The following is a 24,970-nucleotide window of genomic DNA, read 5'->3' on the forward strand; positions in this document are numbered from 1 at the left end:
GGTGGCCAGAGGTGTCATTGCAGCAGATAAAGAAAGAAGATGCTGGAAGACATGAGGACGCTGTTGGAGACAAGCAGCCCCAGGACAAGCATGGAGCATAGCAGAAAACAGGTTTACCTATACCCCCACATGGTTTGGGTTATCCCTAAAGGAGTTGTCATTACATGTCCTGAATAGGTGATGAATCTGTCTTCATAGGAATGATCATTATTTAACCCAGGTAAAAGAAAAGTCTGATTGAATCTTTTGCAATGGCAATAAAATTAATGTTCCTGGCTACACCTTCCCTATGTAAATAGTGGCTGTGTGGTCAATAATGATGAATGCAGGAAGGTTATCTATGCTTCAAAATCTATTGTAAATGGCACCAAATGCATTAAAGGGGAACCTGTCACCCCCTGTGCTTGGGTGAAGGCCGCCCGACCCCCCGCTAGAGCCCCGGATACTTACCCCATCTCGCCAAGTCCCGTTCCTGGAGCTGGTCCCGGGGCGGAGATATCCCCATCTGAAGCCCGGCGCGTGTGCTGCTGAGATGAGTCTGACGCCCATAGAGAATGAATCGAGCCGTCATTCTCTATGGACGTCAAACTCATCTCAGAGGCTCCAGGAGCGGGACTTGGTGAGACGGGGTAAGTATCCGGGGCTCTAGCGGGAGGTCAAGCAGCCTTCACCCCGGCACAGGGGGGGGACAGGTTCCCTTTAAAACAACAAAGGAGCAGTAACTTCCCCTCACTGATCCTGAGACCCCCACCAGCGCCTTTTACATTCCTAATGTCAATCATCCTGTGGGCAACCTGGTCTTCGTTCTGAAGCTAAAGTCATGTGACTGCTGCAGGACATGGGTCTGGCATCAGTCATAGGACCACAATGACAGGTTTACAAAAAAAAGTTTTCAAATCAACTGGTGTCAGAAAGTTATACAGATTTGTAAATTACTTTTGTTTAAAAATCTCTAGTTCCAAAAATCCCCAGTACTTATCAGCTGCTGTATATCTAAGGCCCCGTTCCCACTCAGCAAAACTAGCGGAATTCCGCGGCGGAATGCCGTTAGCCTCCCGCTCATAATGGGAGTCTATGGGAGGTGCGCGCTCCTGCCCTGTCCGCGCTGAAGAATGAACATGTTCATTCTTCAGCGCGGACAGGGCAGGAGCGCACGCCTCCCATAGACTCCCATTATGAGCGGGAGGCTAACGGCATTTCGGGGCGGACAATTCAGCCGCGGAATTCCGCTAGTTTTGCTGAGTGGGAACGGGGCCTTACAGGAAGTGGGGTATTCTTTCCAGTCTGGCACAATGCTCTCTGCTGCCACCTCTGTCCATGTCAGGAACTGTCCAGAGCAGGAGAGGTTTTCTATGGGGATTTGCTACTGTCTCTGGACAGTTCCTGACATGGACAGAGGTGGCAGCAGAGAGCGCTGTGTGAGGGCGGGTTCACACTACGGAATTCTCGCAGACAATGTCCGCGGAATTCCGTCAGCTGTCCGCCCGCACGGGCAGGCGCCTTTCCGCTGGCTCCATAGACACCATTCTATGGGCCGGCGTATTCCGCGATCCCCTGAAATAAGTGACATGACACTTCTTTCAGCGTATAGCGGAATACGCCGGCCCATAGAATGGTGTTTATGGGGCCGGCGGAAAGGCGCCCAGATGTGCGGGCGGACAGCTGACGGAATTCCGCTGACATTGTCTGCGAGAATTCCGTAGTGTGAACCCGCCCTGAGACTGGAAAGAATACACCACTTCCTGCAGGACATACAGCAGCTGATAATTTCGTGGGGCTTCTCCTTTAATGTGTTTTTCACCTGTCCTCAAGATAGGTGATAATTGCTATTCAGGTTGATGGAGGTCGTCCTAGCTGCTAGATCACATGTTTCTTTTCATTCCGAGTCAATGGAATTACTAATGATAATACAACATTCAGCAATTTTCTTTTTTATTAAATCTCTTTTATTGAGAAAACAATAGGAGAGAACATGCACATTATATGGATGGAGATAGAAAATCATAGAGACACAAAGTCATTGCAGTGCAAAACTGCAATAATAACGAGAAAATGTATGTATAGGGTCACCTAATGTTCACGTATTCTCCTCAGTGCTATAGACTTTGAATGGAGCAGGAGGACACAGGCTTGGCTACTGCTCCCTTCTCACTCTTCTTTGTCGCTGTCATAGCAATTGATGTGAGTTCTACCCATCTAAGGGTCCCCTTACACTTTATACAAATTTGACTGCATCTGTTCATTTCATTTCATAAGACTGTCCCGCCCCGGGCTCTGATTGGCTGAGCAGGCAGTCACCCGGGTATGTGATGTTGCAGCTGAAAGAGCTGCAGGTGGATAGAGGCTGTGTAAGGGACTCAGGACAGGTGCTACAAGGCACAAGAATAGGTAAGTATACTTTGTTTATTCTTTTTTCGCACCCCCTGTATCCCTCCCATTTTTCACTTTCATGGGCATTCTCCTTTACACGCGAATGGTCACTTTAAAGGGGAACTCATTTTTTTTTCTTTCAAATCAACTGGTGTCAAAATGTTTTACATATTTGTAAATTACTTCTATTTAAAAAATCTCCAGCCTTCCAGTACTTATCAGCTGCTGTATGTCCTGCAGGAAGTAGTGTTTTTTCCCCACACTGACACATTGCTCTCTGCTGCCACCTCTATCCATGTCAGGAACTGTCCAGAGCAGAAGCAAATCTGTGGTGGTGCGCTGGCCTGAGGGGAGTTTTGGTGGTAGTGTCCCTGCTGGGTCAGCTGGTACTGTGGTGTGGTAGCTGAGTGAGTCTAGGGTCACTTGGGTACTTGTCACGTAACCGGGAGTGGTGTAGGACCCACCCCAGACAGTTTGGCTCCGCAGCAGCACAGTAAGAAAGTTTAACCCAAGTGTACGGGTGAGTGTGGGTGTGGGTGCGTAAGGATAGACCAGAGTCCAATGCTTTAAAAGAATAGAACAGTTTACTTGAGAGAATGTAGTGAAATACAAAGAAAGTAATTTGGTAGGAACACAGTCCAGTGCAATACAAAAAGAATACAATTTTGCACTCGTACAATTTTGCACTCGGGTGCATTTTGATTCGGGTACTTGTAGTGGCGATAGAAACAAGGTGCTTTGGAGAAGAAGGAGCTTTGCAGTAGAGAGAGTAAAAGAGAATGGTTGCCTGAGGGGCCTTGTCCAATGTAGAAATGTACTCTGCCTGGAACAGTAGAGGTGTGTAGAAGAGAAATAGAGAATACTCATACTCACGGATGAACTCTAGTCTAACTGCCTTTTGTCCCCTAGGCGCGGGCTACGCCGACTTCCAACACTTCCCGGTTGTCTGGCACTGCGCAGTGGAACACGTAGACTTTCTGTACCTTTGTTCCACTGGGGTCAGTTCCTATGACAGCTTAGGTAACTGTCCTGCACTTTTAGAGAAGTTCCTGGCGTGGACAAGGTGTTCCCTGTGTGGTTTCTCTCCCCTTGTAGAGTTCTAGCACTGCATAGTGGTTCTGTTGCTCATTAGAAAGAACTGTGGTTGCTTAGTTGTGTCCCTGTCAAACGACCTGGCCAAAGCCAGTCCCTGGCTTGGCTTCAGCAGAGACTTGTCTATTGTGCTCCCTCTCACACTGACTACAACTGACTAACTCCTCCCACCGGGAATTAACTCTTTCCTATAGGCGTCACTGTGTGTGTAGAGAGAGAGAGAGAGAGAGAGAGAGAGAGAGAGAGAAAAAAGATAGGGTGAATAAAGGAGGGAAAGCACCTGTGAGTTGGTAAAGGACAAGACGTCACACACAATATTTAACCCTTGCTATACTTCAGCTGTGCATAGAATAGGCTAACAAACACAGTAGTGACACCTAGTGGGAAAAACACTAACTGCATTGGATACCTCATCCCACTTGTGTGAACCCAAGGGAGTTACCTTACTCAGGTGCAATAAAGTTTTAGGTCCCGTACCAGGTCACCACAAATCCCCATAGGAAATATTTACTGCTCTGGACAGAGGTGGCAGCAGAGAGCACTGTGTCAGACTGGAAAGAATACACCACTTCCTGCAGAACATACAGCAGCTGATAAGTACTGGAATTACAAACCTCTTTAACAAACTATTTTCTTTCTCTAGAGTACCCCTTTAAAGGCCATTGGTCACCTTACAGTTATCACCTATCTAGCTGACAAGTGAAAATACGTCAGACCATAGGTTTTTAGATGCAGAGGTGCAGGGACTATAGTATAGAAGTGTTGCCCACGTGTTGGTGTCCACCCGCTCGCGTCACACAGCAGTCACCAGGGCGCTTGGAGGATAAGATTGTAGATTTTAGGTAACTTGTCATTTCTGGGCACTTTAGTCTACAAGAAAAAAAAGCCACTTAAACTCCGCACTAACTCTAATATAACATTTCCAGACAGACAAAATGTATTGGATGTGAAATGATAATTTGCCATTGCTTGGTCCAGAATGTGTCTGTGGGGAAATTAGAAAAAAAATCTAGGACAAATAATGCCGAGATCATTAATCTAATCACAAAATCCAATTTAGTTGCATGGCTCCTTGTGTCCCGGAGGAATCAAATTGGGCAGTGTGCTATTATTAACACCTGTTCTAAATAATCAGGATTTAGATTCCGCTTTACTTGACAAGGATATAGTGATCGGTCACAGAAACGGTGAGAAACGTTCATCTAAAAAGAGGAAACAAATCAAAGCTTGTGATGACCAGTTATAGCGGGATGTAAATTATACAGACACCATCATAAACCTGTAATAGAAGAACAGTGCATAAATAGAGTCAGATAGTGATCGACCTCCTCCGACCAACTCATTAAAAAAAAAAAAAAAATTGCCATGGCACAGAAGTTTTTTTTTTTTAATGCCGAGACCCCAACCAGGAGATTGACCAGGGAGTGAAATGCACTACTTGCACCAATGCACTTCTCCCGGCTTGTTCACCTGAGCAGTAAAGCCCTAACCAATCAAAACTTTTGACCCTGTTGCCCTTTAAAGGGGTACTTCAATGAAAAAAAATGGTAAATGTCTTCTATTTAAAAATCTCCAGTCATCCAGTACTTATCAGCTGCTTTATGTCCGGCAGGAAGTGGTGTATTCTCTCCAGTCTGACACAGCGCTCTCTGCTGCCTCCTCTGTCCGTGTCAGGAACTTTCCAGAGCAGTAGCAAATCCCCATAGAAAACCTCTACTGCTCTCCACTCTGCAAAGAATACACCACTTCCTGCAGGACATACAGTAGCTGATAAGTACTGGAAAACTGGAGATTTTCAAATGTAAGTAAATTACAAATCTCTGCCACTTTCTGGCACCAGTTGATTTGAAAGAAAAAAAATATAACTGGAGTATCCCTTTAATAACAGTGCTTATTTAAGGCACTGCTATAGGGGGTGCAGAATTAGCAGCTGCAGTCCAGGTCCTGGTGCCTGCGGATCCCAAACACGAGAATGGCCTATGGCTGTTTCCATGATTTTCATCCATCTTCTCCAGCCATCAGGAGTCAAATGCCAAGCGTTCAGGGTTTCTCAAACTTACTGTAGTTTGCTCATCTCTATAAATAACCCATTGTAGGTAAAGTGCCTTGTAGCAGATTTGCTATGGGGTTTAGGAACTTTAACGGGGTTATCCGGGTAACAAAAAACAATATTCTAAACAATCCCCCTTTGCAATACCACCCTATGTCTGATATATAACCTATCTTGCCTTTTTTTCTCATACTTACCCATTCTGGACATCTAAAATCATCTTCTCTGTGTCAACTCTGACAACGTGCTGCTCCCTCCCCCCCCCCCCCCTCCTTTTGTAGACACAGGACATGTGATCTCCTCCCTGGGGGCTGGGTTAGCTGTCTATTGACTTGGTAACCCGGCCCCCTGGATACATCATCTGCACCTGTTCACTGCTAGTGAAAGTTAAAGGGGTTATCCAGCGCTACAAAGACATGGCCACTTTCCCCCTACTGTTGTCTCCAGTTTGGGTGGGGTTTTGAAACTCAGTTCCATTGAAGTAAATGGAGCTTAATTGCAAACCACACCTGAACTAGAGACAACAGTAGGGGAAAAGTGGCCATGTTTTTGTAGCGCTGGATAACCCCTTTAAAGTGCTGCTTCCATAGACTTACATGTGTCCCCAATCCTAGGTTTCTGTAATATAAAAAGTTATAGTGCTATCTCTGCTTGCTGTCAGTGAATGCAGACATATGTAACTGTCTTTGTGTCACAGCTCTGTGTATTCTAAGTGTTATGGATGTTCTTAGAGTCTGGATAGAATTTTTTCATTCACAGTCATCAAGCAGAGATCTAAACCTACACCCCCCCCCCATCCCCGGTAAACAGATGCCTGTTATGCAGTACATAGCTACACCATGTGTGCGTCAGCTCTGCTACATCATCAGCTAGTGTAGCATACATACTGGGGCGATGTGATGCAAAATCAGTGAAAAAAAACAGTCCTGTGGTTACTGTGCCATAGTAATGACAGCAGTGGGCAGGAAAGAAAGCTAAGGGGGCGAGTACACAAATGGACCAATCAGAGAGATGCATGATGGGAAATGTAATATCCTGGCCGCCGCCATCTTGGATATAAATCGGCTTTTAGAAAAACTTGTAACTCAGGAATGGCAGCAGCTAGAAAGACAGGAGACGGCTCAAAATACTTTAGGTTTAGCATTTAATTTTTTTAGCTCTTAGGTGGATTGCCAGAGCGAGCTGTCACCCGAGAGACAAGAGTGACAGCTTGCTTAGCCAATTACTAGCCCTGACGCTGTCCCATCTTAGTCAGTGATTGACTGAACAGAATTTTGGCACCTGCAAGGACCCAGAGGGAACGCGAACTGGTAAGTACGATGAGCTAATTTTTTTCCAGTACTCTAGCCTGTTCCCCCTTGCCTAATGCAGCAATGTATCTCAGACTTCTACATCTTGTTGTCTTTCCTACTGTTACATAAGAATTCTCAATATAATTGCTGGGAAGATAATGCCCGGCTTCAGCATACACGTCCGTGTTAGGAAATAGTCGCACTTCTGGAATCTTGTCTGCGGCGGACGTGGGAGCAAATAACCTGTCATTACTCTCTATCCGCTCTCACACTGTACTATTCCCAATCTTAGACCTATAAGTCTTGTGCTTTCTCCTTCCGTGGAATAGATGTTAATTTACAATCAGAATTCTGGTTTATTCAAGGTCGTCCCTTCTATTCTGATTCCGAATCCCGAACGTAATTTAGTTTCATCAGCAAAGTTTCTCACACGGTGTATACGCCAAGGTTATTAATAATGAACCGGAGAACTGACTTGGGGTCTTTGCTCAGAGTCATATTACTAAACAGATTGTTCCGTGCGTGAATAGAGAACATTTGTACCGTAGACCAAGGCCAATGCCTTCAGAGGCGAATTCATCTAAAAAGAAATAATCTTCTGACTTATCTACATGAACTGGAAGAAAGATACTAGTGGGAATCTATAAGCTGAGGCCCCCTACTAGTTCCTGAACAAAACGTGGTGCATCATGTATTACCATAGGCGTTCTTTGCATGGGATATCCTCTAAGCAGGACCTGGTGGTCGGCCATGAACACTGGAGTTGGGGTATACTGCTCTAAGGGATGCAGCAAAGACAAGGAGCAGTTGGGAGAAGTCATCATGGCAGTCTGGACAGAAGGCAGAAGATAGGAGACGTGAACAGCTGCAATCAGAGACAATTCCCCCGTTGTTACTGGATGTAACTGCACTGTATTCACTTATAATGTTTGCAGTGCACTTGGGTTGAGGTGGAACTTCTATATGGTCACAGTATGAAACTATTATCAATTTTATGTGGCATACACAGTATATGTGGCTATGATGTGGAAGAATATTTTGGCCCTTATATAGAGTTAGGCCATGTTCCCACTGCGTAAGTTTTGTAATAATGATAATAATAATGGCCGTGATTACTACGATGCTTTCGTAGTGCTGCCTTCTAAGGAATCTTGTTTGTACCTTCCCTATATGGTGTATCATCATGCAGTGTACAAGTAACCTTATTAATTGGCTGATGTGCATAGATAGGTTTGACATATACATTAGAGGTTTTCCAAATACATGTAGAAAACATACACCATGCTAGTCAACTAATATTAACATGGTGGTTACAAACATGAAGTGACAGGATGTGTGATGCCCCCATCAGGAGGGGCAATCTCAGTGCAAAAGGAACGAGGGGGGGGGGGGGGGGGTCACTAAACAATACAACTACTTTAAAAGGGTTGTTCACCCCAAATTATTTTTCTTTCAAAAACAAATTCAACTTTCAAAAAGTGCCAGAGGTTTGTATTTTACTTCTCTTAAAAATCTCCTGCCTTCCAGTACTTATTAGCTGCTGTATGTCCTGCAGGAAGTGATGTATTCTCTCCAATCTGACACAGTGCTCTCTGCTGCCACCCCTGTCCATGTCAGGAACTGTCCAGAGCAGCAGCAACTCCCCATAAAAAAACCTCTTCTGCTCTCCAGGCTGGAAAGAATACACCACTTCCTGCAGGACATACAGCAGTTGATAAGTACTAGGAGACTTGATATTTTTTGGTGAACTACCCCTTTAAAGTTGCTGAGGTTCTACCTTTAAAGGAAAGCGTGAATTTCTATAATTTTTTGTTTTTCTTTATAACTATCCACAAAATCAATCACGTATAGGCTATTCGCAGTTAATGCCCCTTTTCCTATCATCATTTATATGACATATAACAGCATTGTATTAAAGATCCGAAGCTCATTGACTTACGGTATGGAATTAAGTAAATGGTTGGTTTCACATTGTATCTAAACACTTAATAATCATAGCTCATTAATTTCTAGAGATAATAAAAAATATAAACAGCACACTCCGATGCAATAACTCAATATAATTCATTACACCCCGAGGGCTTATGCAAATTACACCCACAGGCAGAATTCCCTGGCTCAAAGACTATTCGATTGCTGCTGAAGTTTAGATATGCAAAGTAAAATTATAGCAAACTACTTTATGAGCAAAGTGCCTCCAAGGAGCCTCCATCTTCTATACAAAATAAACAAAAAAAAAACCTTGGAGAAATAAGCTGCCGGGTATTATTTGTAAACAATAACTTGTTAGAGGCTACCATGACCGGGAGAAGAAATGTAATGTGTTATAATGCAAATATAAAGGAGACCAAATGGTTTATTCTTCAATAAAGGTTGAGCTGATTTGACGCTTTCATTCCCCGTAGAGCTAGGATTTAAAAAAAAAAAAAAAAAAAGTTGAATCTAAAATACGGTAAAATTTGATAAAATTTGGTCAAATTTGATCGTTATAGACCTATCGTAATCGGTGAGAAAGTCGCAAATAAGGTGTCCATGTTATAAGTGGTGATAACGGGCATAAATTATAATTGATGGGGTTTTTCTTTTACATTTTTAGGCTATGTTCACATAGCGCAAGAGACCGGCCGTTCCGTGACCCGGCCGGTCTCTGAAAAGATAATCCCGGCCGGTACTGCAATACCGGCCAGATGATCTTTCGGGCCACAGTGTTCTGATGCGGGCGCATCCACTTTGCACTGCATGCTATGGAGCAAGCGGCCGCATCCGCTCGCTCCACAGTGTGCACTGACATGGTTCAATGAATAGCGGCCGCAGAAAACTGACATGTCAGTTGTTTGCGGCGCTGCTAGGGATCCCGACCAGAGCGTATACTATGTGTATACGCTCCAGCCGGGATCCCATAGACAGCAATGCAATGTATATTCTCGTAATTATCACGGCCGTTGTACAATGGCCGTGACTTTACAAAAAATATAAGCTGTGTGAACATAGCCTAATACAGGCCAGCCTGGTTTTGTTTTTTTATGCTTTTTATGTGTTTTATATGTTTCTTAAATCCCTTTTTAGTAATTTGGGCTATGTTCACACAATGTTGTTTTTCGCCTTAAAATGATGGCGGTCCAAAAATACATCCGAAAAACATTGCGTGAACATAGGCCAAATCTGTTATTTACTAATAAGGAATTTAATGAACACATAAAACAGATAAACAAAATGACGTCCATCTAAAAGTATGGCTGAAAAAGGATACTGTGTGGAGGTAGCTTAGGCTAGGTTCAAGCAAAGTAAAATAAAGAGTTAAATACGAGTGAAAATAAAACAATGTGAGAATGGGAGGAAAAAATGAACTTATTTTGCAAAAGCAGGTGGTAAGGAGGATGTTCATTATATGGACGGTCATAATCGATTTCGTCCGTTATTCTGTACTGTGTGCACTTTCGGACAATTTCCTATTGACTTCAAAGGAGATTATTATTACGAGGGGGTGCTGATAAGTCTTTGGCTTTACCCAGAAAGAAACAAGATAGGAAGATGAGACTTTACATGTATTCCACACACTCTCCACCCAAGTTCTGTAAGCCTTGCAAAAAGAAAGATTTCGGTTGTGCCCCAAACCAATTATCCCTAGCGGCCATGGCATCAGAAATGGTGTGAAAGTTTCCTTGAGGTGTTTTTTGAGGTTTGGAAACAGGTGATAGTCGGAGGGAGTGAGATCTGGTGAATAAGGTGGGTACCTAATAAGCCTACCTCCACCAGTTTTGCCGTGGTCGCTTGTGCAGTGTGAGCGGAGGCGTTGTCTTGCAGGAACAAGGTTCCTTTGGACAGCTTACCGAACCTTTTGGCCTTCAGAGCTGCCTTCAATTGGTCCAAAAGTTCAATGTTATACCTTGTATTGATGGTGGAACCATTTTGAAGGTAGTCCACTAGCAGCACACCCTCCTTATCCCAGAATGCCATCACCTTAGTGGCTGATTTTTGCACCCTGAACCTCTTTGGATGAGGAGAACCACTGTGCCTGCACTCTTCTGACTGCTCCTTGGCTTCAGGGTCATACAAATAAATCCACGTCTCATCCATCGCGACCGGTCATTTAAGGACCCACTTTGCAGATCGCTTCTTCATGTTCAGATGTTCATGAATAATGACACCAACACGTTCACGAGAAATCCCCATGATGTCTGCTATTCCTTTATCTGAAATTCACAGATTCTCCAATATGAGATGGTGCACATCATCGACGATCTCTAGAACAACAACCGTTCTCGGTTGTCCAGGACGTTCCTCATCATTGGTGCTGAAATGACCCGTATTATATTTGGTAACCCAGCTCTAAACTGTAGAACAGCATTGATCCCGAAATGTCTGCGACATATCACCATGAATATCCTTCGCAGACTTTCCTTGCAGAAACAAGAATTGTATCATTCCCTGTGAATATCGCCTTAGACTCCGCCATTTTGTTTCCCTCTCCGCCTAGATCACTGTTGCCATAAACTACATACACAAAATTTGGAAAACATACAAAAGACACATGTGTTTTCATGTGATGTAACATTCGTTACCATAGAAACAAAAAAGAACACAAAGCCAAAGACTTATCAGCAGCCCCTCGTATATTTGAAAAATAATAAATTTTTTTGGATGGACGTCATTTTGACACCAAAACGTGTACGGTTCATGCAAATGACATTTGCATTTGCATAAAAAGTTAAGATGTTTTACCATTCCTCCTCTTTCCTGCAAGTCCGGCTCCTGGACCCGGTCCCCGGACGGACATATTGGCGCCGGAAGGTGAGTGCACGCTGTATGTTAATTACCTGAGATGAGTCTGATGCCCATAGAGAGGGACTGGAGCAGTCATTCTCTATGGGCTTCGGACTGACCTCTGCTGAGCGTCCAGGAGTGGGACTTGTAGGAAAGAGTAAGTATCCAGGGCTCCACCGGGGGGGGGGTCAGGCGGGCTCGGTGCCGTCATCCCAGCTGACAGGTTCCCGTTTAAGTCCACACCAAGTATGTGTGAACGTAACCTTGGGATTTCTTAGGGAGTTTTACTTTTTACTATACTATTATTTAAAAATGTACAGGCCTAGGCTTACTTCTTGGCCCCATTTTGAATATTAACACCACATTTTCTATGTACCATTACTGTGGAACAAACCAAGTCATTATGGAATCTTTAGATATTAGGAATAAGGTTCATCTATCAAATGGTGCTGACCCCTTTAAATGTCACATTGGGGGTATAATGCACAAAGCTAAGTTTGGGGAGCACTAAACTCAACCATTACCCTACGTGAAGAAAAGCCTAGCTACTTTTTTTCTTTTTATTATACCTTGCCAACACACGCTCATTCAGCCAACAGCCATTCCTCCGAACTCGTATACAGTAATGCACAGCTAGAGCTATACAATTAGAAATTAACAGTTGTATAAATGTATAACAAGGCCTGTCAATCAACATGTGCCATTAGTCTCTTGACAAAAAGGTATTAGGGCATTAGGGCCCTTGTGTAAATGTAACCTCTCCATTACTTATAGTTAGGCCCTGAGTAAGCAGTTTAATATGCCTGGAAAATGGTGGCCGTTACAAATTTTACATTTTTGCAGCTTTTCAATTTAAATAAATTAAGGGAGAAGAAAATCTGAATCAGGACATTCGGGTCACACAAATCTCACATCATTCGCACTTTGTAAACAATGCTTTTCTTCCACACATACAAATAAAAGACACAATTCAGACACGGCAAAGAATGTTGAAAAATGTGGTTTATTGAAGTGTATGTGTACACAGCAACACTCAGGACAGGAAAAACCCCCAGTGGAGGAAACCTGTAGGGAAACCATGGCTGCTGTGTTACCCTTCCTCTGGGCATACTAAAGGAGGTTACTGTATGTATGTGTGAATGTGTGTGTAGTATTTGTGTGTGTGTGTGTGTGTGTGTGTGTAGCATTTGTGTGTGTGTGTGTGTTTTTGTGTGCATATTTAGAAAGGATATATTTTATCCAGGTGGTCTTCTCCTTGGTGGTCTTGGGGGGAGGGGGTGGCCATCCTCTTCTCTCGTTGTTATTCTCCCTGTTCCCCATTCTGGCAGCAGTACATCTAAATTATGAAAACAAATGACGTGGAGAAAAATAATGAAAATCTTACCTGTTTTACCAGATTCTACATGAACTTCCCATTAAAGAGGAATTCCCACAATTTAAACGTTTCATAACAAGATTTATCTTTTTTCGCCATACAACTGATACACTTACCATAGATGATTATGAATCTGCTGTTCCGGGTTCCTCCTTGGTGTCTGCCTGGCACTGGATGGTCTCTTCCCCCTGGCAAGGGCGGCGGATGGTGTTGCAGAGAGAGCAGGGTAGAGGGATGGTCCATGGGCCTCTCAGGATGTAGTCGTCATCGTCCCTCTTGTACCAGCGTATGGCCCAGCTGTGGTGGTCCTTCCTCTCTCTCTGCCAAGCCCAGTGCTCAGGGTCTTGTGCCATGGTCTAAAATGAAACATCAGATAAATTATTATAGTCCACACAGACTTGTAGTCACACTTTATTATTTTCCTGATTTATGTCACTAACCAGATCACAGGTGGTCCGGGCAACCCAAGCTCTGAATCCCATCCGGAGGAGCAGCTGGTTGCGTAGGTGGTGAAAAAAATCCTTCATCGCCGTCCAATTCCATCCGAAGGCCCATGGGTAGATCTTCTGCCGGTAGAACATGTCCTCTTCAAACTGGTTGGCCAAAAATCTGAAAGAATAGAGAAATGGTCTGAGATCCGATAAATCCTATGTACATAGAGGAAAAGTGATTTCTGCCTATTCCAGACTGCTACCTTCTCCTGTAGGGACAGAAGTGACGTGAGGGATGATGCACACAATATATACACACACATTAGCAGTAATAGAAACTCACAGAGCTGGGAAGAAGAACGTGCTATATTCCTCCGTACGCAGGTGTGCTCGTCTAAAATACGTGAGGACCATAGCCAGGAGATACTAGAGATGGGAGAAGGAGCGTTAGCCGGTGGTCATATGCTTCTTATCAAATCACATTGTGCTATACATATACATGGAACTGTGTACAGCATACATGAAGATAAAACTTATAGCCAGGCATCTACTGCAATCTTTCCCTCATACTAATACCTTGTCCGAGATTATAAAGCAGCTATCCCTGGCTAGAAAAAACTGGATGTAGTCGTCGTCTATAAAAATAACAGAAATAGGATCATTTAATAATAAATTCCTTCCAAAACATCTATAATGTCTATAATATAGTAAAATAGCAATGAGCGTATATGGTACTGGCCCATTATATACTATATTCTATACTATACATTATATGGAAGTGCTCTGTAATAAGTGTGTGTGGGGGACGGTTCTGGTGCATTATATCAGTTTGGCACTTGTACATTTTTCAGCCCATCTGCCATCAAAATGTGACCTGTGCACCAGTTGTAGCATAAAACACATAAGCGGCTGTGTTCATGTGATGGTCAAAAAACACTTTAAATTTGTATTGAGCCAATAGTGTCACATAACCGTGCCTGTAAATTTCAGGTGTTAATATCTGGTCCTTTATGTCATTGGAAGGAGAATGAGATTTACCAAGAAGTCTGAAGAAAGCCGCCCGTTCTTCTGGCTGCGGGATGTCGTCCTCCGTCTTCTTCTTCTTCTTCTTGGGTTCCTCCTGGGATGTCGATGCTGATCTGAGATAAAAAGAGGAAGCAACTATAGTAACAGATCTCCTACACTCCAACATATACTGGTCCATCCTACTGACAAGAGACATAATGATTTGGAACCCATGGAGGTCTATGGTGCCGTATGATAGCAAATGTGCCTATGGCTATGTTCACACAACGTTTGTGTCCGTCATTTTGAGTTTAAAATAACTGACGTCATTTAGTGACATGACGGCTGCTGGTACATTACTCTAGTTTGGGTTACTAATGGCCCTTTGGGTGCTGCTTAATTGAAAAGTCCATTGAATTTATTAGTAAAAATGGAGAAAGAACGGCGACAAAAGAAAAACTGTGTGTGAACTAATAAAAAACGTCCGCCATTTGCAAAAGACGTCCGAAAGTAATGATCATGTTCATTATTTTGACATCCGCAGTAAAAACGTCTGTTATTTAACACATTGTGTGCATTGGACATCCGTCTTCCCTTTGACCTTAATGCACTGCAGTCAGTTAAATCGTGGCAATAACGGACGTTTTTTAAAAATGCTAAATCTTCCGCCTTTCCTCTATTTTTGGCGTTGTGTGAACATAGCCTATAGGTGATGACACCGTTCATTTTTATTTTTGAGTTTATGTTTTTTCCTCCTCATCTTCCGGATGCCATCACTCCGAATTCTTTATCTACAGTCAGAGCCGTATGGATGTTCTTTTTTTCCTTTTTCTTTTTTTTCTAAATTTGTTTATTCTGACTCTTAAAGCTTCTTTTTATTCTTCTGTCTCTCGGGCTGTTTGAGGGCTGATTTTTCTGCCATGATGTGTAGATTTAATCGGTATCATTTTGTTCCCTTATTATCAATCGTTCTCTTATATGTGATGTGACAAAAAAATCTGTAATGTTAGTTTGGAATTTTTTTCTGTTTGCATTGTTTAAGTACTGGAAGACTGGAGATTTTTAAACAGAAGTAAATTAAAAAATCTCTGGCACTTTCTGACACCAGTTTATTTGTAAGAATATTTTTTTCTGCAGGAGTGCTCCTTTAAATCGCCCCTCCCAAATGGAGGCAGCAGATCCCCCCCACATGTAACACAGACAAACAAGAAAAAGGCCAGAACAACCAATACCACTATTCACAGTATACAGATGCACATTGCCAGAGCTAGAATACAAACAAAAAACTGTGAAGTATAACAGCAAGTGCCAAGACATATGAATAATATAGATATTTAGAATCGCAAAACCGCTATAGAACAAAATTATAAAAATGAGGTTCCTGGCATACTAATGATGGACTTCAGTTTTTTTTGTCTGTATTTCAGTCATGGCAGCGTGCACTTGCATAGTGTGAATAGTGGTATTGGATGTGCCAGTGTTACACTGTGGGATATATAAGACTCTGCCAGTGTTAGAAATGGCCGATCACTCTAATAGAGAAGCAGGGGTGCTGCTGCCCTCTCTGTGCCCCTGTAAGACTCTGTGTGCTACAACTACAAAGGGCGCAGAGCCCCATAGACAGCAGCCCTGTTAGCCGCCATTATATAGTGTTTGTTATGTTATGTTACAGGAGACGCTACATTATACAGTACGGCTATGGGGTCCTCATTGTAACTGGATGGAGAGTTAGAGATCAGTAATGATGGGAACACTCGGACCCCAATGAATCAAAACCATTGACTTGTCCTTGTGTGCTGCATAGTGACCAGGATGCTTTATGTATATATTGTAACAATGTTCAGTGAAAAATTATTTGGAGAGCGCCCCCTAATCTTAGTGACAAGCAACTGGTTTAGGTATGAAACATAAGACTGTAAAAAATAGTGCAATAGGTACAAAACCCGGCAACTGTTTATGTTCATGTCAAGAGTATATAAAACGGGGGGCGTGTCTGGCTGCTCTGCAAGATGGCCGCTTAGCAGAGGAGCTCCGCTCACTACCGCCAGCTACATCAGCTTTACCCACCTCACAACACCCGTTATCCACCAAGCGGAGGGGGAACTGATCTGGGAACACCGCAGCTATCTCCGATGCCGGCTCTCGCTGCCCCCGGGCGATCGGAGACTCTGGAATCAGTGCCGGCTGAAGGCCTCCACAGCAGCAGCGCCCGCCATTTTGGACGCGGGGAGAGCGGGCACAGGATCCTCCGGCGCGGCTCTAAGCCGCCTACGGCAGACCCTCTGTCCCTCGGACCGCAGTGAGTACCGGCGGCCCCCCTCTGCCTACCCTGCGGCCCCTGGTCTACCTCACCTCGGCAGTCGCAGGTCAGCAGTCGCAGGCCCCCTGTCACGAGCTCCTGGGCGCCATCTTGATTCCACCGGCATAACAGCGGCAGCTGAGCTCCCTCCTCACAGCACAAAGAAGCAGCGGCTCCAGTCAGGCTCTCCTCCATCTACAGACTGAGCCTCCGGACCACCTCAGAGCACCGCATCCCTTGATCTCTGGGAGCACTCAGCTGCCATCATTAGCAGCCCGACGCCATCTTAAGTTTGATACAGGGTCCGCTATAGAGGAGATCTCTCAGACACTGCTACAGCACCATAGGGGGTCTCTGTCCCCTCTCCCCCTGGCTCCTCACCCATATACTCATAAACACTGGCTACCTATCTCCTGCTCCCCTAAAATGGATAAGACAAGACACCATTGAACTGTACAAAGGTGGGACATACCACCATCATAGTCACCACAGTGCTGGAGAAAACGAGGCCCCAGACAACCCCTCTGCTGAGGGAAACAACCTTGCCAACCCCTCTTACTGGGGCTGCTATCCCTCTATCATTACCTCAGCAATCTTTACTACGATTTTTTGGCACTAAAAAAGTGGCTCTAACGCTCACTACCGGAGGCTTACGCACAAGTGCACGCTCACCTGACACCCTATACGATAATAGAGCTGATCTAGACTGCGCTACTGATACAGCCATGCCCTTTAAAAATTCCAAAAATGCCAACTCTGCTAAAAAAGGGACAGCGGCCCATACCCGCCACCATGGAGGTGGACACTCACAACATGAGGATGACTATGGCCTCACTCCTTCCATTCTAGCGCCCTCTAAGGGATGGCGCTCCTCCTCTGAATCATTCCAGGAGGAGGTCCTAGACCCACAAACATCCCCGGCACCACCTGAATGGAAGGCATTGCTTCAGGCCTTACCCACCAAAGCGGACTTTCAAGCTCTAGTCTCGGAAGTTAAAAAGGCAACCCCTTCCCTGTCTCTTTTAAGGAAGGTTATTAGCCTTAGAGCGCGTATTAAGAACCTCACTCTACATAAGATAGAGAAACTGCTTTTATATACGAGGCAGAAATATTATGAAAGAGGTAATAAAGCACATACACTTCTTGCTCAGCAATTGAGAGACCGCACTGCACAACAAACGCCTCATGTGATACGGGACAGTGACGGTACTATGATACATGACCCCTCGACCATTGCTGAGAAATTTCAGAATTATTTTGCCCGCCTATATCACCTGCCCTCCACGTTACCTGAGGACCACACAGAGCGTACACAACTCTTTGACTCCTTTCTTTCTGCATGTCGGCTACCCGCACTGCCCCCGGAGGCTCATGAGGACCTAAATGCAGATATATCGGGGGAAGAGTTAGGAGATATTTTGAAATCCTTGCCCACGGGCAAATCCCCGGGACCTGATGGGTTTACCTATATGTATTACCTTACCTTTGCCCACATCCTGACCCCCCACTTGCGTTCCATGTTCAATGCATTCTTGTCAGGTGTGCCACTCCCTACAACACTGACCCATGCTTATATCTCCCTAATCCCTAAACCAGGGAAAGACCCGGCTGACTGCGGAAGTTATCGTCCTATCGCTCTTTTAAATGCAGATCTGAAGTTATACGCCAAGGTGCTTGCCTCCCGCCTGTCGAGATGGTTGCCCCAAATTATAGATAAAGACCAAGTAGGCTTTGTTCCGTGTCGACAGGGGGGGGACAACACCAGAAGAGTAATAGATCTGATAGACGCAGTCAACCAGGAACACGGATCTGCACTACTACTAGGCCTTGATGCAGAGAAGGCCTTCGATCGTCTGGGATGGCCCTTTATGACGAGAGTCTTGGAGACGTTTGGCATCCGGGGGGCTTTTCTCAGGGCGGTCGGGGGCCTCTACTCTACTCCAAGTGCCTCCATCAAACTTCCTCACGCCATGTCACGTACGATTCCTATACATAATGGCACCCGCCAGGGGTGCCCCCTCTCGCCGCTAATCTTCGTAATGTGCATCGAGCCCCTGGCGGCTGCCATACGCAACCACCCCGACATACATGGGATCCGCGTCCGGGGGAGAGATTACAAGCTGTCCCTCTTTGCCGATGATATACTATTGACCATTACCCAGCCACATATCTCCCTCCCCAACCTCCATACACTTCTGTCTACCTTTAGCCGTATATCTGGCTACAAAATAAATGCCTCCAAAACTGAAGCCCTTCCCATAAATATACCTGAACCTCTCCTGTCTACCCTCCGCGTGAATTTCAATTATAATTGGAAGGATTCCTCTCTAAAATATTTGGGGGTACAAATTACAAACTCTTACCCATCCCTGTATGCACATAACTTCCCGAAATTATTTGCCGAAATCCGATCCTTGCTGGACAAATGGAACGCATTACCCATCTCCTTGCTAGGGCGAATAGCGGCAACCAAAATGACGATCCTTCCTAAAATCCTCTACTACTTCGAGACCCTCCCAATTCCCGTGCCTATGAGTGCACTAAAGGCAATCCAGACCTCCGTCCTGCGCTTCGTGTGGGGACACAGGCGACATAGAATTGCCAAGAACATCTTACAGGCTCCTAAGTCTCTAGGAGGATTAGCCCTGCCTGACCTTACCTGTTACTACTGGGCGGCTCATTTGCGCCATATACAAGCTTGGGCAGCGCCTCTGGCCTACACGAAGTGGATGATGCTTGAGAAGCTCTGGATCGCCCCGATACACCCTAATTCCCTCCTGTGGACCAACCCGACTACGCCTTTGCAGGGTCCACTCCTGGGGCCCATAGTACACACTCGACGAATATGGCAAACGTGTATAAAAAAGTTCCCTCTAGCTTCTAAAAATTCCCCTATGACGTCCTTCCTATACCACCCAGACTTCCCGGCCAGTGTGACTAGCGGCTTGACTAGGGTCTGGCAAGCTAGCAAACTATTTAGATTTGCAGATATTGTAGACCCTAGAGATAGAACCCTCCTGCCATTCGCAACCTTAGCCGCCAATCATGAACTACCTCCAGCAGCACAATATCAGTACCTCCAAATTAAGCACTTTATGATTACACTTTTCTCTTCCACTAAGGTCTCCCTACCAACAGCGTTCGAGAGATTATGCAAATCGGGGGTTTCCACCAAAGGCTTAATTTCCGATATTTATAGCATCTTGAAGGGTCCTCCCCCTGATGACGAGATTAGATATCCATACATGTCGCAGTGGGAGGTTCTCTTTGGGAGGCGCTTGCCCCAACCTATTTGGCAGATGATATGGGACAGGGCTGCCAAGACGTCTATATGTACGACCTATAAAGAAAACCAATATAAGCTGATGTTGCTCTGGTACCACACACCCGAAGTTTTACATGCCATGAATCCGGCCCTACCCAAGACATGCTGGAGGTGCGGCGGGGGAGTGGGCACTATCCAACATATATATTGGACATGCCCTCTGATAGCTCCGTACTGGGTAATGGTGCAGAACTTAATTAAGGAACTCAGCAATCTAGAGATCCCCCTGGATCCGGTTTTCTATTTATTTAATGTGCCTCCCACAAAAATAGGCCGGAAAACCATGAAATTGTTGCTCCATATCCTCACGGCAGCAAGATGCTTGGTGGCCCGATTCTGGAAGAGAACAGTAGTACCCACCAGGAACGACCTGTATGCTCGCATCCTAGATGTTAGGAATATGGAACAGTTGACTGCTATGCTCAACAACAGGTTAGACTACCTTAAGCAAGTCTGGTCTCTATGGGATATATACTGGGCTGAAAGAGAGTCAGCACATGTCCGGATCCCGCGGGCTGGGCAGGTATAGAGGGTGCGACCCCCTGTTCCACTTCCCCTCCCCTATGTATCTCTGTCTTGTTGTTTTGTCTCCCCATCCCTTTTGCGACTTGTTTTACTTTGGTTGCGGATATTTGTTCACCCTACAATGTTTGAGGTTAATTTGTCACTTACTTTTCCACAAAGCACAATTTTATGGAGCCTTTGAGTTAACAATGCATTCCACTGTAAGTAACACTGCGCCACAGGCATTGTTCCCTCTGCCTTCTAAATGGTACTAGACTATAAATGTGTATACTGTATAAAATGTAAAATGTTTAATAAAAATACAATTTAAAAAAAAAAAAAAAAAAAAAGAGTATATAAAACGTGTCTATCCTAATATTTAGGATACTAAGAAAATTTAGTGCTCTCTGCTGCCACCTCTGTCCATGTCAGGAACTGTCCAGAGCAGGAGAGGTTTTCTATGGGGATTTGCTACTGCTCTGGACAGTTCCTGACATGGACAGAGGTGGCAGCAGAGAGCACTGTGTCATACTGGAAAGAATACACCACTTCCTGCAGGACACACAGCAGCTGATAAGGACCGGAAGACTTAAGATTTTTTAATAGACGTAATTTACAAATCTGTACAAAACTTTCTAGCACCAGTTTATTTAAAAAAAAAACAACAAAGGGTTAAAAGCCAGTTTTTTTATACTATTGCCACCTATTTGCATTTAGTTTAATACTCTTGAAAGGAGTCTAATAGCTAACAATAAGATCTATCAATAGCCTATGTATTCTGCTGATACAATATGAGACTATAACACCAGACATATAGCGGACATTTACCCCCCCACATTACCAATGCTCAAACCCAATCTTACTGACAGTAAAAAAGAAGTATATGGTAATTGCCGCGATAGAAATGTGAGTCCTGAAAAGATATAAGGATACAACGGCAATAATAAGAGACCGGACTGATCGTCAAAACATACGTCTAATGTCGTATACAGAGAACGGACAGGCTAGAGATAGATCTTCTCATTGTCTCTAAGTATACAAGGCTATGAGATAAACATGGCCGACTGTAAGATGAAAGTGAGGCTTGAAACACACAGCGGCGTTCAGTTGCTTAGTAACAGTAGTAGGAGCGATCCCCTGACTCTGCCCAATAGGTGTATACAGTCTAATATATTATACCTGGTTACTTGTGGATAATAAAGCTGCTCTCTATTTAACCTTGTCCACACAACAAATAGGACATTGAGGTGATATTATATATATATATACGCTTTTACGCCATATATATATATATCTACCATCTGTGATGACTGCCCCTAGTGTTATAGCGCGTGTTGGAGATGCCCCCAATAATTTGTATAAAAAAGTCCCAACATGTTATAATGACTGTGATAAGTGCCCCTAGTGTTATAAGATATAATGGTAGTGCCCACCGTTATAATACATGTAATCACTCTTTCCAGGGTTATAGTATATGTAATACTGGCCTAATTGTTATAAGACTGGGGACAGTTATCATATAACACTGGGGACAGTTATATAACACTTGGGGCAGTTATCACATACAGCACTGGGGGCAGTTATATAACACTTGGGGCAGTTATCACATATAGCACTGGGGGCAGTTATATAACACTTGGGGCAGTTATCACATACAGCACTGGTGGCAGTTATATAACACTTGGGGCAGTTATCACATACAGCACTGGGGGCAGTTATCACATAAAGCACTGGGGGCAGTTATCAGATACAGCACTGGGGGCATATATATTGTAACACTAGGGTAGTTATACATGGAGACCCTCACCTCCTCTGGTGCTTGTATATAGCTGGGAACGCCCTCTAGTCCTCCTCTACCACATACTAATCTTGGTAATGTGTACTGAGTGCAACCAGAGGCCCTCCCCCCTGGCAGGGACACTAAGGGGCAGTATCTTGGCTCCTCCAGGTGACATCACAAGCCCCTCCCAGCACATCTCCCCAGACCCCGCCCCAGAGGTGTGTGTGTGTACTGCGCATGGCTCCATTTGGTAAATGTGTAAAGAAAAAGACGTTCACAGTTAGTGATATAGTGATGGACGTCTTATACTTACGACTCCTCTTCATAAAGGGCCATTAGTTCCTTCTTCCTCTTCCTCATCGCGCCTCCTCTTCTCCTCGTCTCTAAACCGTCGATACCGATTGGGTCTCTGTCCAAAAAAAGTGCCTTCCTGTCGCCTGTAGGGAGCAGTAAGGAGCCGGTCCAAACTCTGAAAGAGCAATGGCAGACTGGCACCAACTGCCGTTTCTCTCCCGCCTAAGTTCAAATCCAAACGCTCTACTGTTGCCATGGCTACCATTGTAAACAACCTAGCGGTCAATTTAAAGAGACAGTACATTGAAATAATGTTATACAGCAGTACAATATACTGCACTGTATGATGAGATCTTCCCAATGGGCTGACATGTGGAAAACAGCAGACTTGTTACAGTTGGCCAGATGCAGTATGTGGTGCTGAAATTCTGCTGTTAACTTGCAGGTTTTAAGACTTTCTTGACCCCACAATTTTCCATCTTTGGCTTATGATTTCTTTCGAATTTGTTGTTTATTGAAATTTTTATATATATAAAAAAGGAAAAACAATAAGTACAATCAATACGACTCAACATTATTCGTTTATGAAAGGTGGCAATTATATTGACTATTTAAATTTGAAATCCACTTTTCAATATGATAATACAATGGTTTCTTCCTTCTCACCTTTCTAATACCTGTAATGTTTTTGTTTTTTTCACTGACAAAACCGCACAAAAGCTTTTTTTTTTGCCGGACACCTTGTACTTTTTATTGCTATCTATTAGTTTACCATATAATGTATTTTTTGCAAAAAACTGATGAAAAAAAACGGATTGCAAAAACGGACTGTGAACCAAGCCTTAGTCTTTTGCTCCACGGTCCTTTGAGACCATTAGGAGCACTGCCTGCACGCATAGTGCCGATCCACCCCCAGCCGGCCAACCGCTTTCTAATGATAATAAATGGAGCAGGCTGACCAGGGGCTGGCCGGATTGGTACTATGGGGGCAGACAATGCTCCTAAAGGGTGCCCCGGTGCTCCTAATGGAGCAAAAGACTAACTGCATGAGAGCCAAGGGAGAAAGGTAAGAGACGTACCTTCCTCCTCGGCATCTCCTATGCAGTAGGCACATATCACAGATTTGATTCATTTAACCTGCTGATAGTTCCCCTTTAAACTTTTTCACCTATGGAGGTTTTTGAAGGCTTCATATTTGTGCTGAGATTTGTAGCTTTTGTCAGTACCACACATATTGCCATAATGTGTCAGTTCTCTGCTTGTAGAGTCTGTAAGCAGAGGCGGAACACTGATCAGAATACAGGGAGGTAAGTATTTTATCTCCAGCAGTGAGGGAAACTGATCAGGACTGCAGAGGCTCAGATTGGTCAGAGACAGGTGCCACCCCTGTCACTGATATTTAAACATTTAAGGGGTTACTTCGTCATGTTGCCAAATCTATACACTGTACTTGGTTCTGTTGCCATATCTATACACTGTACTTGGTTCTGTTGCCATAGCTATACACTATACTTGGTCCTGTTGCCATATCTATACACTGTACTTGGTCATGTTGCCATTTCTATACACTGTACTTGGTTCTGTTGCCATATTTAGGTACTATCCTTGGTTCTGTTGCCATATCTATACAGTAACCTGAGTTCTGTTGCCATATCTATACAGTAACCTCAATTCTGTTGCCATATATTTGTTATAAATTTGGTTCCATTTAATTGGCTAGTTCTGTATTCATACCTAGAGATGAGCAAATCTACAGTAGGAACAAAGTGAAGAAGTTTCCCAGGATTGGATCCACCTTTTTCAAGCACCCGGAGAGGAGCGACAGGGAGCGGAGCAGACTGTAAATGGTGCATCAATGCCACTTTGTATTCATGCAGTAATCTTGGTTCTTTTATTTTAGTTGTGCAGTGAGCTGTTCTGTTACCGTACGTCATCCCTGTGTTTTGTTCTCATACTTTATGTATCCACTGAGCGTGTATTTTCTAAACCTCTCTTAGGTACATTTGTTCGGCATTTGGTTACGAGTCCTTGAAAACATTGATATATCCTATGGCCTATGGCTGTATCCATGTTTTCTAGGACTCCTTAGTGCTGCATCCAACTTCTTCAGCCACCGGTAATCAAATGCTGCATGCTCGGGTTCAGATGGACCAGAGCGTGCTCAAGGTTTGGTCATCTCTACAAATAAGAATTAGGTACATCGAAGTCCAACATGATTGATACTTCAGTAATGCTATAAGATAAATGCTTCTTTTTATGGTCCTGCAGACTCTGTAAAGCTGAGGGCGCATGTTTCTGTAGGGCAGGTCTTGGCAAAATGACCCTAAGGGCCCTATTCCACCGGACGATTATCGTTCAATCATTCAGATCTAAACGATAATCGTTCGGT

General features: G+C 44.1%; 1 protein-coding gene across 2 annotated transcripts; it reads right to left on the bottom strand.

Annotated features, from left to right (window-relative positions):
- Window positions 1-12,762: 12,762 nt before the first annotated feature.
- LOC138772501 (speedy protein 1-B-like) lies at window positions 12,763-22,942 on the bottom strand. 2 transcript variants are annotated; one of them, XM_069952933.1, is made up of 7 exons: window positions 22,601-22,935; window positions 14,413-14,513; window positions 13,951-14,009; window positions 13,718-13,800; window positions 13,384-13,552; window positions 13,060-13,299; window positions 12,763-12,904 (listed from the first exon to the last, which is right to left on the bottom strand). In XM_069952933.1, exons 1-6 carry the CDS (start codon window positions 22,645-22,647, stop codon window positions 13,069-13,071), a joined length of 690 nt encoding a protein of 229 aa, XP_069809034.1. In that variant the 5' UTR covers window positions 22,648-22,935; the 3' UTR covers window positions 12,763-12,904; window positions 13,060-13,068. The 2 variants fall into 2 exon arrangements, with proteins under 2 accessions (XP_069809034.1, XP_069809035.1); XM_069952934.1 differs by lacking the exon at window positions 13,951-14,009 and having other exon boundaries at window positions 22,601-22,942.
- Window positions 22,943-24,970: the final 2,028 nt, after the last annotated feature.

Source organism: Dendropsophus ebraccatus, chromosome 14, assembly GCF_027789765.1.
Source record: "Dendropsophus ebraccatus isolate aDenEbr1 chromosome 14, aDenEbr1.pat, whole genome shotgun sequence".
NCBI classification, from domain to species: domain Eukaryota; kingdom Metazoa; phylum Chordata; class Amphibia; order Anura; family Hylidae; genus Dendropsophus; species Dendropsophus ebraccatus.

Coding starts and splice junctions, on each gene's coding strand:
- LOC138772501 (XM_069952933.1), bottom strand. CDS start 22,647: ATGAGGAAGAGGAAGAAGGAACTAATGGCCCTTTATGAAGAGGAGTC. Junction 13,801..13,950: donor GCTTTATAATCTCGGACAAG/GTATTAGTATGA, acceptor TCCCATCTCTAG/TATCTCCTGGCTATGGTCCT. Junction 13,300..13,383: donor CCCGGACCACCTGTGATCTG/GTTAGTGACATA, acceptor GTTTCATTTTAG/ACCATGGCACAAGACCCTGA.